The following is a 17252-nucleotide window of genomic DNA, read 5'->3' on the forward strand; positions in this document are numbered from 1 at the left end:
AAATTTGCAATGCTTTTTTGTTAAATGAGGTTAAAACGAAACGTATATTTGCTATGGGCCTTTGCGTAAAATTGGTATACTTTAGTGCGTATGTCAGTACATGTAAAGTAAAGGTATTGGAATTCATCAGGAAATACCATCGATTATCTTCTGCTCTACATACCGAATTGTTGTCCGATTCAATTAACTCTTTGAATTTGTTAAATTTAGGAAATGACGCCCCTTTCAGGTGTTTATTTCATTACTTAAAATTCGATAACAATACATTTAAATTGCATTCAGAATTGACACGTGCAAATATCAAGGTCGAAATGATATTTGACTTAAAAAGTAATTTTATCTTTCTGTGATATGATTATTATTGCCAGTGAATCACTGATAAACTATTACTATTTATATACGATTAAAAATCTTCCTTTTCTTTTTCGGAAAATCGTAAAATCTACCGATAATTGGAAGATGTTTACATATTTAAAAAAAAACAGAAAATGAAAGGACAGGCAGATGTAAATCAATTAGTACTTGTATAATTTCACGGGTAGATGCATGCACTTACATCTTACATCAGCAGCCATCCCTGGGGCTAAAAATGGGGCGTCTCCTAACATGGTTTTAAATTACCAGTAGTCCATAGCAATGTAAATAAATACAGGTCATTGAAACCCCAAAAATACGTCAAAATGAATATAATCAAAGATTTTGGTTATATAAGTATTTGCTTAAACTCAAGTACTCCACTGACCACAATACGGCTACCCCGTACAATAACCTAATTATCAAGATGACTCAAGGGGGTCGTGTGACAACAGAACTAGGGTCAATGGGTATACGAGATGGATAGCCATAAATAAACTATCGTATTATCATAACAAACGAGAGAAAATATTTACATCGAGTAAATTGAGATTTAAGCGGGAAACCCCGACCACTAAATATATAAACCTTTGAAGTTCATTCATACAGTTTATTCTGGTTCAAGAAGTTGACACCGTAACATCAAACTTACTACGAACGATTGTAAAGGGTTTACCTTATATCATTTCAGGTAAGAGATTCTACAATTTATAACTTTTAAAACGAATATGACAATTTTAATTTTTAATTTATTTTAAAACATTTTATTTTATTTCAGATAAAAGAATCAGATACATTTCATACCTTTTTAACGAAAATTGAAATGTTTTAACTTTTTTTTAACTTGAAAGTATTCTTCCTTGATAAAAATTTGTTTTTAATTTTTTGATTTTGTTTTTTAGTATTAGTTTGATTTAAATTAGACTATACATGGACAACCCATGAGACTTTGTTTATGCAACTATATACATGTACATGTATTGATATAGCATAAATAAATATACTTGTATCAAATGTTTTCGCTACGCTCGCATTCATGTTTCTGTGCACAATTCAACTTCCTCTCATTCAAGAATTAGATGTTGTTAAATTATGATATCAATTTGTTCTTATTCATTTTATTGATATTCATGTAATTTTGTCTTCAGGATGACTATCGGAGAATCCTTAACAACATTTCTAAAAGTTTCGAAATGGAGAACGTCAAAAAGAAAAACACAGAAAAAGAGCCGACCACGGAGTATCTTGGATGTAACAGATATAATCAGAAACATCGAGGGTCTAGATTCCTCTTACCATTCTTTTGATGTTGATTTCACGTACGAAATTCCTTCCAATCTTCCGGAAATTCCCGTGAAATCTCGCAAAGCTGAAAAATCAAGGAAATCCGAAAATCGAAAATCTTGGATGTCATTTATGTGTGGAAGGAATAATTTTGACTTTGATGATCCAAAGGAAGAAGTCCCAATGCTGGCGAAATTGTCAAATAAACAGGAAGACAAAAGTACAAAGCGACTTCAACAAGAACAAGTTAAAGCAGAAGACAGCAAAACAAAACCATCAACACCGAGTCAAAATGAGTTAGTTGACATTGAAATCATAACCCCCGAATCGCCGATTGAAAACATCGACTCGTCGATTAAAATCATAACCGAATCGCCGATTGTAAACATAACCGAGTCGCCGATTGAAAACATAACAGAATCTCCGATTTCTTCACAAAACAAACGACTGTCATGGATGTCTTTGATGTGCGGAAGCCAAAAAAATTTGGATTTCGAAAACCAGCATGTCGTTTCAATGAAACCTGATAAATCATCTCCAAAACAAAATAACAAAGAGGAAAATAGAAAATCGTGGATGTCACTCGTGTGTGGAAGTGGCCAAAAGGAAAATAACTTTAGAAAGTCTGTTTATAGAGATTCCGGAATCTCTCTCCTTTCGGAAGACAGCGAGGTTCACCCAATACAAGCACATTCCAAATTTCAAAGCAGATCATGTGATGACATTTTAGACAGTCTACGTCACAGTGACGATAAATGTGAGGTATTCAGTGACGAATCATTTGAATGTGGCTCTCCTTCAATGAACAATCTATTCAGAACTTCGAGCATCCAAGAAAATTCATTTCAGATAATGCGCAGACGACACAGAAATGTGAATAGAAGGCGTGGAAAGGACTTCGACTCGTGTTATAGCTCATGCGACTTTAAGATTTTAGCGCCGATTTTAGCGGGAAGTAAAAGTGAAGGAGACTTAACCAGGGTTGGCTCTTTCGTTGAAAGAGAAGTTCGATTTTCAGGAATTGAAGAAACATTTAAAGAAAAATCAGTTTCATCGATGGAAGTGTGTCGAATTAACAGCGTACACCTTAAATCATGGCAAATCCGTCGCCAAAGACGAGACCAGAAAAACAAACTGAAACGAGCATCCAGAAATCTTGAACTTGTGTTAAGCAAGGACTTCGAATTCGAAGAACGATTGATAATGTAAATTTTTGATTCAAATATGTGTTGTAAATTTTATACATATGTAAGTTCATGTGAAAAAATATTAATCAATACTGTTTTAAGTATTGTAATATGGATATAAACGGGTTAAATTTTACCAAAATTTATGAATGTACCGAAATACTCTTAAATTCTGCCTTTTCATTGAAATCATCATTCATGATTGTAAATTCATAATGTTTTGAAAATAAAAACTATGTATCAAATTTGACAATTCTCAGCTTGTTAATGCACAAAAAATAACGAGACATCAAGTTTTTGGGTATACCACCTTCAACAGTAGACCAGTGTCTAAAATATGCCAAGACAAGAATTGTAAAGATTCTTGAAATAAGAAAAAAACCCAACATCCATGAATATTTGAACACTCTTCTCCTTTCTATCCCTTTTCAGATCTCTGCCAGTGGAATAACAAAAGGATGTACAATAATTATCATTACAGAAAAAAAAACTTATTAGTTATAACAAACTGGAACCTATCATACCACTGCATCGATAATACTCCTTCACTGGTTGATTTTGATGTTAAATTGTTTTTCATTCTATTGATTTTAGCACTTAATCAAAAAGAGACAAGAGACCACTGAAGGAATTTACTTCTGGTCCATTAATTTGGTAATTCACAGTATTGAAAACAAAAGAAAATCACTTTCCGCAAAATACTAAAGGTTGACCGTCAGGGACCTGTCAGATAACTAAAGATTAACTCATGTGCCTCGGAAGATCGGCTGTTCCACTTCACAAGCAAATGTATATATCAAGCCTGAACTATTCAGCAAAACTACGTGGTTAAAGTCTATCTTTTTAATACATTTTAACAAGAAAGTTATGTATTTTCCCATAGTTTTCAGTGTTCTGGGTATACAAATAAGATATGCTATGATTGCCAATGAGACAACTCTCTATCAGAGACCAAATAACATAGAAATTACCAATTATGTAGATATAGGAAGATGTGGTATGAGTACCAATGAGACAACTCTCCATCCAAGACACAATTTATACAAGTAAACTATTATAGTTTAAGGTACGGCCTTCAACACGGAGCCTTGGCTCACACCGAGCAGCAAGCTATAAAGGGCCCAAAAATTACAAGTGTAAAACCATTGAAACGGGAAAACCAACGGTCTTATCTTTATAAAAACTTGAAGCGAGAATGATTTACTTTTGCTAATAAAACGGTATAATTTTGGTCACAAGACACAATATCTTTATTAACGGTGATTTTTGTCATACAAGTGAGAGGTTTAGCTAGCTATAAAACCAGGTTCAATCCACCATTTTCTACATTAGAAAATGCCTGTACCAAGTCAGGAATATGACAGTTGTTATCCATTCGTTTGATGTGTTTGGACTTTTGATTTTGCCATTTGATTTTTGATTTTCCTTTTTGAATTTTCCTCGGAGTTCAGTATTTTTGTGTTTTTACTTTTTATGTTGCTATAGAATTTTTGCTTCCTTTTCATCGAAAACTTACATCAATACCTTTTTAAAAACCTTAGAGAAAGTGCATAACTCGTGTGTCCTCAATCATTCGGGTAAACTATATAGTCATAAAATCATTTGGAAATCAAACAATTGAAATATTGGAGAGCACAAAAATTAACGGACACAAAGAGACCAATAATAAGCCATATAAGGTCAACTTATAATTCTGTTAGACATTGCTAATGTTCGACTATTATTCTAGTGGATATATCATTACGTATAAAAATAATAAATATGAGGTATGATTGACAATGAGACAACTCTAAAAAAAAGACCAAATGACACAGACATTAACAACTGCATGTAGGTCACCGTACGGGCTTCAACAATGAGTAAAACCCATATCCCATAGCCAGCTATGAAAGGTAAAGAAATGTAAAATGTAAAACAACAAAAAGGAGAAAACTAACGGTCTTATTTATGCAAAATAATAATGAACGAAAAACAAATATGTAACACAACAATAAACGCATCTTCGCTAGCCAAGGGTTACGATCCACTCCCGCTCTGTGGCCCTTTGAAACAGAACATTGCTTGAAAATATCAGTTTGCCAAACTATTTTTCTGCAAATTAGAGCTATTTGGTTTATAGTCATGTCACAAGAAGTCACAGATGGAGAATGAGTTTCGTTCCGGTAGACGGACTTTGCTGATCATATCGCCCTTGGAATAGGAAAAAAATAACAATAATAAAAAATCAGTGTTCCACACTTTTTTCTTTAAAGTACGAAACAATTGATTTTGATATTTGGTATATGGATATATCACCAGAAATTAATGATTGATTCATATATGTGTAAAAGCATACATGAAAAGTAACCATAACAGAGAGAATGCTTACTATAAAAGAGACGTTCAAACCTGCGACATAAGTTTCGGATGCGTTATATTTGAGTGTATGAAAAGACAGGATATGGCTTCATTTTCTTTTTTTTTTTTTAAATTGATACTGTCATTTTCTCTATTCTATATAACATTTTTCCTATTATATTCTATTCTGTATATTAAAACACCCAATTGTTCTGTGTTCTTTATTTTTTGTACATTTTGTTCTTATTTTTTTTATTACATGTTCAATTTAAAAATTGGTAATCATTTACCATGCCAGAAATAATTAACACGAAAGAAAAAATTACAAATTCGGTATACGTGGGTAATACAATAGAATGTTTTTGCCGATGCAGATGAATTTGGTATTTAGAGTTTCTTTTACCATGTTTACTACTCCTGTACTCGCCACAGATGCATTTTTCAGGATAAATATTGTATCATATTTTTGTAGCCGGTTTCGTTTGTAAAGATATGTCCAGGCAGATTACAGAATCGAGAATTGTAAAAATTGTGTGATTTCCCATTTTGCCCCTGTTTTAGTTGTTTAAAGTGATATTAAGCATAAGAATATTCATTGTGCAAATTTATTATTGAAAAGAAATACTAATGTTCATATAGTTAGACACCTACATATATTTCTTCATCTTATATATTATAAATCATGTTCATTTTTTTTAAGGCAGGACCAGAACCACAAAATCGTTGTACAAAAATCATCTGTATTATAAATTCAAATTTCGTCTATCATTCACTAAGTATTTTTATTTATTCATCAAACAAAGCGGCATAACTCAGATCTATAATAGTAAAATTCGTATGTGTTTCTTCTGCTGGAATTTTGTTTTCTTTGTTACAGGCAACCAATAGAAAAAATAAACAAAAATTAAAATTCGATACCTTTATGATAACAAAAAATTGTGAAATAGAGAAAATGATAAAGGAAGTACACCACTAATTCATGGTCCCATTGCTTTCTATGTTAAATTCCTCCGTTTCAAGTAGGCACACCTCTTTTGTTTTAAGTTCAAATAAAGTGGCAATCATTGCATTTCAAAGCAACCCTTTATGGTGTCTTGTACTGAAAAAATCAACATACCTTTAATTGCATATAAGAAAGAACTGGTTCCCGAAACTTTGGATGTACCAAAACAGGTACTTCAGATCTGACAAACAGACAAAATGTACCCTCTTTTTAAAATTTGGTGCATTTTTTTTAATATTCAAAATCAAAAGTCCAAAAGTGTTTTACAATGATCACCAGTCCTTCAGCTTTCATTTGATACCAAAAATACCTAAATATTCTACATATTTTGAAAGTTACACTCATGCGTAGGAACTATTTTGTGTTAAATATGTACTACTTTCTGGTATGTGCTTTCTGGCCGGGCCTGAATTAGTGGTGTTACACCTATAACAGAACCAAACTTGCTATATTGACTTGAGCATTACTTTATTTCATTCTATGATCTATTTCAAGCAATAAAAAACATATAAAGCTTTAGCTCAAATACTATTTTACTAATTTTAAGCTCAAATTGGACTGGTAGTAACATATGGGTTATTCAAAGAAAACTGCATATGGGTATTACCAATGGCCAATATACTTTTTTTAATCTCAATACCATTGTTTTATTTATTAATTTCTATTAGGAAAGCTATGTGCTTACCAATAGTCATATTTTAATCAGAGGTTCTTCATCAAATAAAAATATATTAGTCTAAACTTAAGACATGAATGAGAAAATTGTCCCCCCTTTTTTCTTTAAATTGGAAAAGGGCTTTTTTTTGTATAAACCATAATTCTGTGGTAAAACATACATTATTAAGAGCAATTTATATATCTCTCAGCTAGATAACTTGCTAAACTGGTTCAAAATTGCATGTACAGTGAGCTTTTAGAATTCTTATATTAGTGTATACCATTTGCATAGATTGTAAAAGGCTACCATATGAAACACAAAAAACTTGAAAAATCATAAGATTATTTTGACCAAGAGCTATTTTATACCATATACAAGTCATAAAATACATGTTTTATTGATTTCAATCACAAAAAATGCAAAAATAAGAACTTGGAGTCAAGTCTTAACTGCATGCATGTTATATGACCATAAAAGGCTAAAATACTTGTGTATGCCAATTCAAGAGCTTAAATTTCCCATAAACAGGATGTTTCACCAAAAAAAGATGATTAAACATGATTACTAACATCAAATTTGACTTATTTTCATTGGAATAGGTACAACTTCTAAAAATTGGATTTCTGATGATTCTCTGTAATAGGAAGTACACCACTAATTCATGGTCCCATTGCTTTCTATGTTAAATTCCTCCGTTTCAAGTAGGCACACCTCTTTTGTTTTAAGTTCAAATAAAGTGGCAATCATTGCATTTCAAAGCAACCCTTTATGGTGTCTTGTACTGAAAAAATCAACATACCTTTAATTGCATATAAGAAAGAACTGGTTCCCGAAACTTTGGATGTACCAAAACAGGTACTTCAGATCTGACAAACAGACAAAATGTACCCTCTTTTTAAAATTTGGTGCATTTTTTTTAATATTCAAAATCAAAAGTCCAAAAGTGTTTTACAATGATCACCAGTCCTTCAGCTTTCATTTGATACCAAAAATACCTAAATATTCTACATATTTTGAAAGTTACACTCATGCGTAGGAACTATTTTGTGTTAAATATGTACTACTTTCTGGTATGTGCTTTCTGGCCGGGCCTGAATTAGTGGTGTTACACCTAAAGTTGCTAAAGTTGTTATATGTCTTTAATGCTTTAATGATATTTATTAATAACATTTTGATTTTCGCATAAGAATACAAAACAAATGATGTTAAAGGCCGTTTTAGCACTTACGAGACATCGTGTGTCTTACAGAAAACCAATCTAATTAAAATATTGATCTCTGATTACGTTATACTACATATTTACGTTATACTACATATGTAGTATAACGTAATCAGATATCAATATAATAATTAGATTGACAGAAAACGCATTGTAGAATGTGATACAGACTGTCATTTAGGCCAAAACTTCACCTTTATACACACAACACTGCGTATTTTATGTTTTTATTATTTTGGTGATAACGAAATGCAGTTCTTTATTTACTAGTTTTATTAGGTGTTATCAAACATGTCAAATCAGCGAAATAAATTATCATACAAGTACACATATCGATCTTACTTTGCTAACACAGGTACCCAGTGATAAACTTCCTGACCGCCATTTTGTTGGAGGTATGATTTTTTTTATAAATTATTCACAATTCTTTTACTTCAACGTCATTTCAAGTCTTAAAAATGAGCATCGAAGCACACACACTTTGGTATAATTTAAAGAAGTTGAGGCCTATATTATCGACATGAGCATCATAGCTTTTTCAGCGGCTATATTAGTCTATTTAAATGTTTTGTTAACTTTTGATGTGAATGAGAACATGTTTGTGCTTTAATTTGTATAGAATTTATAAGTACTTTATTCCATACACAAACGAATCGAACAAGTTGAGCTATATGAACACCGTTAGATGCTATCTGATGATGGAGATTCAACAATAGAAAATGAAAAATCATCTCTTTTATCTTAAATTTTGTTATTAAGCTCCACATAAGCAATATAGATATCAAGATCCAGGAAAGGGTTGTGTTCATTGTTGCTTTATTTCAGTTCAGGAGGATATATCTCTTTTTAGTGCATACAGAAGTCGTCAGTATTGAGAGCCAATATATATTAAAATATCTAAAAGTGTTATTAAACTTGGTAACTGTTGATTTGAATCATAAATTGTAATTCATAACAAGACAGAAAGAAACACACAATAAGTGCTGCACAGTTAGTTCCAACTGGAATGCAGATAACTAAACTATGTACGGAATCTCTACAGATTAACATCTTGTAAAACGTCAAGTGAAGTTATCGTGTCAAAGCAGATCCACCCTTTTTCCGACATGTTGAAAAAAGGAGATTGATTTGTTAAAAAACATACTTGTATGTATAAACATGGATCAACATATTTATGGCTTGGAACAATTCATTTTAAGAACAAAACATTGGTTAAAGTAAGCCGAAGTAATATGATTTTTTTTTTTTATAATTCTTTATTTTGTATTTCTTCCTCTCATACAAGATCAAAACAAAACAAAACAAAAAGCACAAACAAACAAACAAACAAAAAATAAAATAAACCAAAAAAAAAAAAAAAAAAAAAAAAATCAAAAAATCATTGACTTATATTCATATACGATTAAATTCATATTAAACGATTATAATTATTATTAATGCAAGTTAATTATTCTATTCGAACAGGTACTCATAATAAAAAAAAAAGTAATCTGATTGATAAAGAGAAAAATAAACTCCAGATACCAAAGGACAAATATGTAGCAGCCATATGTCACCGTACATCCTAATCAATGAAAACATCCATCCAGTATAGGTAGCCATAAAAATAAATGGCATGACAAAGAGAAAACATGCAAACAATGTAGTTACTGAAAACATAAAGGTGTCATACCACCAATTAAAAGTCCCTATCTGTTCAACCAAATTTTGCAATTTTCACAGCTTTCTAAATATTTTACCTTAAGTTTAACTTCATAGAAACTAGGTATATCCTGAACTGTACAGGTGTCACCTTTCTGCATGCCAATTTTCAACATACATTCAAAATCATATAAGAAAGCAGAGAGCTTCCGAAAGGAGGTACCACTAAAAATAACCCCTGGTTTTCTGGAAATCTTAAATTAGTATACTATGGAGCGCATTAATCCTCAATTTTTAATGCAAACTCATAGACAGGTAAATTTTGGCTCAAAATGGTCTTAATATATTTCTCTTTCAACAAAACTTTCATTTCTGCAAATTTGTTGGTTAGTTTAGGTGAACAATGACATCAAATGCACTATTTTTTGTCCGAGTAGGCCTACTTTCACAGACGTTCTAAATTTGAGGGAGTAATTGGTGGTATGACACCTAAAACCCACCTAGTATTGTATTCATTTAATAAGTTTTCCCAGACAGTTAAATGTATCTAAACTCAATAACTTCGACAAAGGGATTATCACGTTGACTCCACCATTTTATTTTGTTTTTCGTAGCAGTGTTTTTAATTCAAAGTTTTACGTAAGAGCTTGATAATCCATACACACAGAGTTTGTAACTCAATCTTAAATTGCAACTTCACTTTTTCTGCAGATGACACAATCTTTGTTTGTAAAAAAAATATCGTTTAGAAAATAGTAAGTGTTATAAATATAAATTTTCAGATGGTCTTATTTTTCTTGTAGAACTATCGATGGCAGCTAAATATTGCGAACCTTGCACTGCACGTGGTAAGACCCTAAAAGCTTTCCAATGGTGTACCGAATGTGAAGAAGCGCTGTGTTCCGAATGTACAGAAGCTCACAAAGTTCAAAAAATGTCTCGAAGTCACCATTTGGTTGACATGGGTAAAATACCGAACAAAATTAATTTATCGTATAATTGTTCAAAACATCAACATTTGCCTTTTGATTATTTTTGTGTTGATCATGATGTTATTTGTTGTAAGGAATGTTTGCCAAAAGATCATCGAGCATGTAAGAACGTCACATCAATTGATATAGCCTCAAAGAGTTCTAAGCAATCACAGTCATTCCTGGATTATGACGAACAGTTGAGCTTTATTTCAGAAGCATTAGAAAAATTGAAAAAAAATCGGAAGGAAAATAGTAGTCGAGTAGAACAAGAAGAGACACAAATTCGGAAACAAATAGCGAGAACAAAAGAAAATATCATCAAACAAATAGAATCTTTAGAAGAGCTGCTTCTTAAACAAATAACCGAACTCAAAGACAAAAATATAACTGGTATAAAACGACAAGAGAAAGAAATAGGTGAATTAGTAACATCAACAAAAGACCAAAAGGAAGCTTTAGAATTAATTAGAGATCATGGTTCTGAGAAACAAGCATTTATTACAATTCATTCTTCCAAACCAATCTTAGATGACATTGAAAACAAAGTTAAACAGCTGACAGAATCGTTTGTAGATACCAGCCTTATGTTTGTCGAAAGGGTATCAAAAGACTATTTAACGAGTATTGGGTCAATAAAATTGAAGGAAACGCCTTGTTCAGTTTCAATGGTCCCTTACAAGCAGCTGCAGTCACAGGTGCCAGTTGTTTCGAAGGGGAAAATTACCTCCGTAACCTATCTAAACGACATCGACACGAAAGGAGAAAGGTTGAAGACAGTATCTGGCATGACGATATCGGACAATAACAAATTGATTTTCTGTGATATAAATACGAGCAAGATTTATTTTTTTGATGAAAACCTTCCTATCATCTATCAGCTCTCCACATCCACCGTGGGATATAGCAGCTATACCTGGAACATCCATTGCTGTTATGTCTTGTAGATATAGAGCGTACTTACATTTCATCGATATCGATATGCAACACATTTCGAAGCAGGTGAAAGTGAACCAAAGTGAAAGTTGTGGTGTTGATGCAACAAAAGATAACATCTATGTCGGATGTAAAGGTAATATACATGTCCTAGACTTACGTGGAAATTTTAAGAGAACAATAAGTGTAAAAGAAGCAGATCGTTTCATTGACTACATTGCCGTTTGCTCAAATGGAAACATTTGTTATTCGACCATCAACGAAGTCTACTGCATTACGGCAGAGGGATATCCTGTTTTTTCTTATACCTCTCCTGACCTAGTTCAATCCCGAGATATTCAAATAGATGTTGAAGATAACATATACGTCCTTGGACGTGATCCACGAACCATTGACATTTTCACATCTGCTGGAATCTTAGTAGACATTTTATCGACAGATAATTTATCGGAACCTCTTTCATTCTGTTACAACAAGAAACTATCTAAAGTTTACATTGCAAATAATCGCGGAGAAACGATTTCGGTTTTCAAGGCAAAAAAGTAACATTTTAAATGAATATGAAGTTTTTTGTGTACGTGTCAAAACTGCAAAACATTGCATAAAATGAAATTAACATTAGGTTCCTGGTTAAAAGTTTGTTTGATGAAACAATTTATTTCGTTTCAAGTTTTGTATGCCACATCCTATCTTATAAGTCCTTAAATGCAAAGTCGAAAGAGACAGCAGAGTAGAACCTATTTACTGAATAACAGTCCAATACCAACAAATGAAATCCCTTAATAAATCTTTCATCTTTTAAAAGGGAAATTTTACCAATAGGAATATTATTAAACGAAGCTTTAGTATATCTAAAAGGTATTCATTTAATTTCCAACTCAATCTGAAATTGTAAGTGATTCTGCAATGCATAGGGTAGACGATTGTCTGAGACAATGGTCTCAATTTTGTTTTCGATTTTAACAAGGAAGTTCATAAAATTACCCTATTAAGGTTCATGTGGACCCTTTGGCTAAAATGGCTGCATTTTCACCTAAACATTTACTCAATAATTTACTTCTTGGGTAACAAACAAAAACAGTGTGAAACACATCAGCTATATGACGGAAACAACAGAAGCACTAAAACTAAAACAAAAACAAGCCCCGACATACACAGAAACGGTCCGTAGATCACAACTGCCAAATTCCTGACTTGTTAATGGACATTTTAAGACAAAATGGTGTGTTGAACCTGGTTTTATGTCATTGTTTTACTTGTAATGCCTATAAGTAACTATTGTTTTGATATTTGTTGTGAACATAAAAATTAAAAGAATAGCTTTTATTAGACTTTTTTTTTACTAGATTATAGTGACAAATGAGAACAGACATAAACAAAAAAAAAAAAAACAAAAAAAAAAAAACTGATCAGAATTTTTTCTCTTATTTTTTAGAAGTAAAGATAACAGGTTGAATATGAGGGATTTTGAGGGATTTTGTGCACATTGCCACCCTGCATCGCGGTAGAGCGAAATAACTGAAATAACAACAATCGAAAACTATCAAAACCGTCAAATGCTCTCCTTTAGAAACCCCAATTTTAGTTTTAGTACAAAATATATGTATAAAAAACAAAGAAAGCACATTCTCGGCAGTAGCAAATTAACAATCTATACAATATGTAGAGCCAACAAGGAGGTTAATAGACCTAGCATAATTGTGAGGAGAATGGACTACCGAAACAAAAAGAGGATATGATGTATAGAGACAGACAACGTGTCATATAACAAGCCATAAACATCAAACAAAAGTTTCTATTTGGTGCCTATTTTGTAAACATATCCTTATTAACTTTTTAGTTATACTAAATATAAAAAAGAAGGTGTCGTATGATTGCCAATGAGACATCTCTTCAAAAGAGACTAAAATGACACAGAAATTAAAAACTATAGGTCACCGTACGGCCATTAACAACGAGCAAATCCCATACCGCATAGTCAGCTATAAAAGGCCCCGAAATGACAATTTAAAACAATTCAAACGGCCTTATCCTATTTTGAATCCGCATTTAATCAGAAAAATGGGTTTGTGCCGACCTATACACGATCAATGAGTCTGTGAAGAATTGTACCCAAATTGCATCCATGCTTAAATTCACATTCTTAACAATCGAATAACAGATGTTTTGTCTTATTTCTTTAAATATTTAGAACAATTGACATTAGTCTATAAAATTGAGAATGGAAATGGAGAATGTGCCAAAGAGACAACAACCCGACCATAGAAAAAAAACAACAGCAAAAGGTCACTAACAGGTATGCTTACTATTGATTTTTCGAGAAATGGATGGTTGGAAAATATTTTATTTGTTCATTTTTTAAAGATGACTTTTTATGAACATCGCATAGCGACGTTTCCATAAATTTTACTTTTCCATTTAATGTTTCTCTTCTGTTGATACATACTGTGAACGTGTTTTGTATATTTACATACATTTTCCTATGTTGTATTATATCAATTCATTAAAATCCAAATTGTTTAGTCTCAAAGAAAAAAATGTTAGATTTACGCATCTATTTTTGTTGAATAGGTGCAATTTGGGTAAGAGATGCTACTTGGTTACTGTCATGTTAAACGTTGATTAGAGTGTTGTTAAAAGGATACATATTTGGAGTTAATGGCACAATATATAACGATTTCAATATTTTTTGAAAGAACGTTTAAAGCGGACATATTGTCACATTTACCGATAATTTTGTTTTCCTACGAGCACTCCGTACTTGTTTACTCTAATTTAATAGTTATCCCATAAGGACGCGGTGTGTCAGTGTAAGATCACCCCGATGGCCGGAGGCCAGAGGGTGATCTAACACTGACACACCAAGTCCGAATAGGATAACTATTTTACATCCCAGCTGTTTTAGATTAAACGGAAAACCATTTACAATTCATAAAATCTAGTTTATAATGCCACACAACCATTATAATATACTTTATATATTACTATATGATGTATACCCTTAATGACCCTCAAACACGATGAGCAGATATCAAATAATGTAAACTCGCCCCACTTGCCAATCGGCCCACACTATATCGCCACTTTATAAAAGAATCTCCCCACTCCTGTTTACCGACTCACCCCACTTTTGAAAAAGTTTAAAATCAAATTGAACAATCAGTCGGAAAACTCACTTATTCATGTTATTCACGAAAAAGGTTTAAACCCCACTGAATAAATGTTTGACAACTCGCCGCACTTATAAAAAGATCTTGCTTCCTTTACGTATGTCAAATTACTATTAATTCGTATCCAGTCGTCCTGGTGTAGTGGTATGTGTCGTGGCTTGATATTCTAAAGGTCTTGAGTTCGAATCCCAGCATATTCACTGTATTTTTTCTACGTGAATTTTGATAGAGAGTCTTTTCCGTATAATTAATTATAAGTTTTATAGTGGATTTGACATTCCCGCCAAAATGTTACAGAACAAAGGAAAGCATGCAAAACAAAGAAACTCAAACTGGGGTGATCTGGTAGGGGTGATCCGGCTCAGATCACCCCTGTTAGAACAAAGGAGCTGGAATGTAATATATAAGGTCTTTATCAATTATATGTATAAAATTAAATACCTGACACTGATCACAGGTAAGTTGTATTTTTCAGAATAATTATTTGTAATGTTTAAAACAGCTTTTAAACTTTACTCGATGAAAAAGGTTCGAAGGCTTCATAAATGAAGATTTTAAACTTTTGTATCAGTTATTTAAAAATCTTATAAGGAAAGGTTCCAACTTACCACTTATGGAATAATTTATTTTCTGTTAGGAAAATAGGAAGAAAGGGATGGGGGTGTTAAAGAAGACTTTTCGACACTGATATATATTATAATGGAAACTCGACAACATCTATGAGGAATGACTAATAATTGAGGAAAAATCTGCGTATATGTTCTAGTTTACAACTAGAAATATATTGATATACAGCCATCTATCTATATATACGGGATCGAACGTTCATCACGGCAACCAATTCCTCCTTTAACCTTTAATACAGCTCGGAAATATAAATGGTCTTTTAGATAAGGTCATGGACAAACCCAAAGCATCCATTACCTCGAAAAAGTACCAAAAAATACATAAATCCAACTGAACATGAAAAACGATTGAACGTGAAAGCAATATTCCTCAGGCTCTATTTATCTTGAGTATAATAATGATGGAGATGGGATGAGATGTTGAACTTTAAATAGGCATAAAACTAATTAACTGAATATTAAATTTATTTGGCGATAGGAATGTGAAGTCAATAAGTTTTTCTATCATTAAAATTTAATATTGTATATGTATATATTTTTTTTGCCCGCAGTTAACTCAATAATGACCTTTTTTTGCAGGGAGTTTCTATTTCAATGGATAGAAACATGTCTCTAAGTAGATCTTGAAGGTATTGTTTGGGTCATCATGTTATAGAACTGATGAATAAATTGAAGGTGTATATTCCTAGAGTTATCTCTCCTTCATAGTTACTCTGTCACACAAAGTTTTGTTATGTTAGTTTGAGCAAGAAGGTATTACATCAGAAGTAGGGTAAGATATAACAGTTCAAGTTATATTTGGTATATAGGTCACAAGTCTTAAATCTATGAAAAATACATTAAATTATTATTGATTAAGAGAACTACAAGCACAATGTTTTAAAACAAGAAGGTTACAAACATATGGTTTGATAGAATCACACGGAACCCCAGGAGATAATATCTGCAACAACTTGGTTTAAAAAATCATTAGGACCACGTAAATTTGAATCAGCTATAACAGGGCACACTTATCGTTCTGGTATAACATAGGAGAATATAATAAATGTATCGCAATGTGTTGCTACATCCTTTGTATCGTCCAACAGTGGGTATAGCTCGTGCACAATAGACATAGTAGGTTTTAGTCATATGATCTACCTTACAAGTGGTCACTACAACTTTACATTACATCCCTTTTAAAAGTCATTGGAGCCGAGAATGAATAAGAGCCTATTTTATGTTGTAATTCAAGACATATTAAAACAATGTTTGTCATATTGTATTCATCAAAATTGATAGAATTAACACGTGAAATATAACTTACAAAGGTAAAGTTTTAAGCCATTTGATAAGAACACATGAAACCAAATCAGGGACTATAAACACATTGAACAATGAAGGGGAGTCATTCCCAATCTAATAGAATTTTATTATGCTCACATAACAAGCGCGCGAGTTCGGATATATAAATGTTCATATACTAATAGTTAAAAACCTACTAATCTGCATCTAATAAAATTCATATACATTTTATTCCAGGCAGAACCAGATTCACTAAAACACAAAAGCAGAGGCGGTTCCAGTCATTCCCAAACGGTTGGGGGATCCCCAACCCAGGATAAAGGGGAAAAGGGATAACCTCCTTCCCTGGATCTGCCATTGAAAAGTCATCTTTATTAATTCACATTTTGACTATACTTCTAAACATTTGATATTTGTTAAACAAAGCGGAATAACTCAAATCTATATTGGTAAAAGTTGTATGAGTTTTATTTCTTGTATCGTTGACCAATTCTCTTGGTTACTTAAAACAAATCGACAAACAAACAAAAACAAAAATGAAAATTACATACCTGTATGATCTGTAAAAAAGAGCAAAAGGAA

General features: G+C 32.2%; 1 protein-coding gene and 2 long non-coding RNA genes across 3 annotated transcripts; all 3 read left to right on the forward strand.

The window, feature by feature from the left end:
• The first annotated feature begins 942 nt into the window (after positions 1-942).
• LOC143083335 (uncharacterized) lies at positions 943-3078 on the forward strand. Its single transcript, XM_076259604.1, has 2 exons — positions 943-1045; positions 1503-3078. Exon 2 carries the CDS (start codon positions 1504-1506, stop codon positions 2845-2847), a length of 1344 nt encoding a protein of 447 aa, XP_076115719.1. The 5' UTR covers positions 943-1045; position 1503; the 3' UTR covers positions 2848-3078.
• A 5282-nt stretch (positions 3079-8360) lies between these two features.
• LOC143083336 (uncharacterized) lies at positions 8361-12916 on the forward strand. The gene is made up of 2 exons (XR_012980643.1): positions 8361-8437; positions 10487-12916. It is a non-coding gene; the product is annotated as an uncharacterized LOC143083336 (long non-coding RNA).
• A 2276-nt stretch (positions 12917-15192) lies between these two features.
• On the forward strand, positions 15193-17195 carry LOC143083337 (uncharacterized). Its single transcript, XR_012980644.1, has 3 exons — positions 15193-15217; positions 15966-16158; positions 16908-17195. It is a non-coding gene; the product is annotated as an uncharacterized LOC143083337 (long non-coding RNA).
• Positions 17196-17252: the final 57 nt, after the last annotated feature.

Source organism: Mytilus galloprovincialis, chromosome 7 (assembly GCF_965363235.1).
Source record: "Mytilus galloprovincialis chromosome 7, xbMytGall1.hap1.1, whole genome shotgun sequence".
Lineage (NCBI taxonomy): Eukaryota > Metazoa > Mollusca > Bivalvia > Mytilida > Mytilidae > Mytilus > Mytilus galloprovincialis.

Coding starts and splice junctions, on each gene's coding strand:
- LOC143083335 (XM_076259604.1), top strand. CDS start 1,504: ATGACTATCGGAGAATCCTTAACAACATTTCTAAAAGTTTCGAAATGG.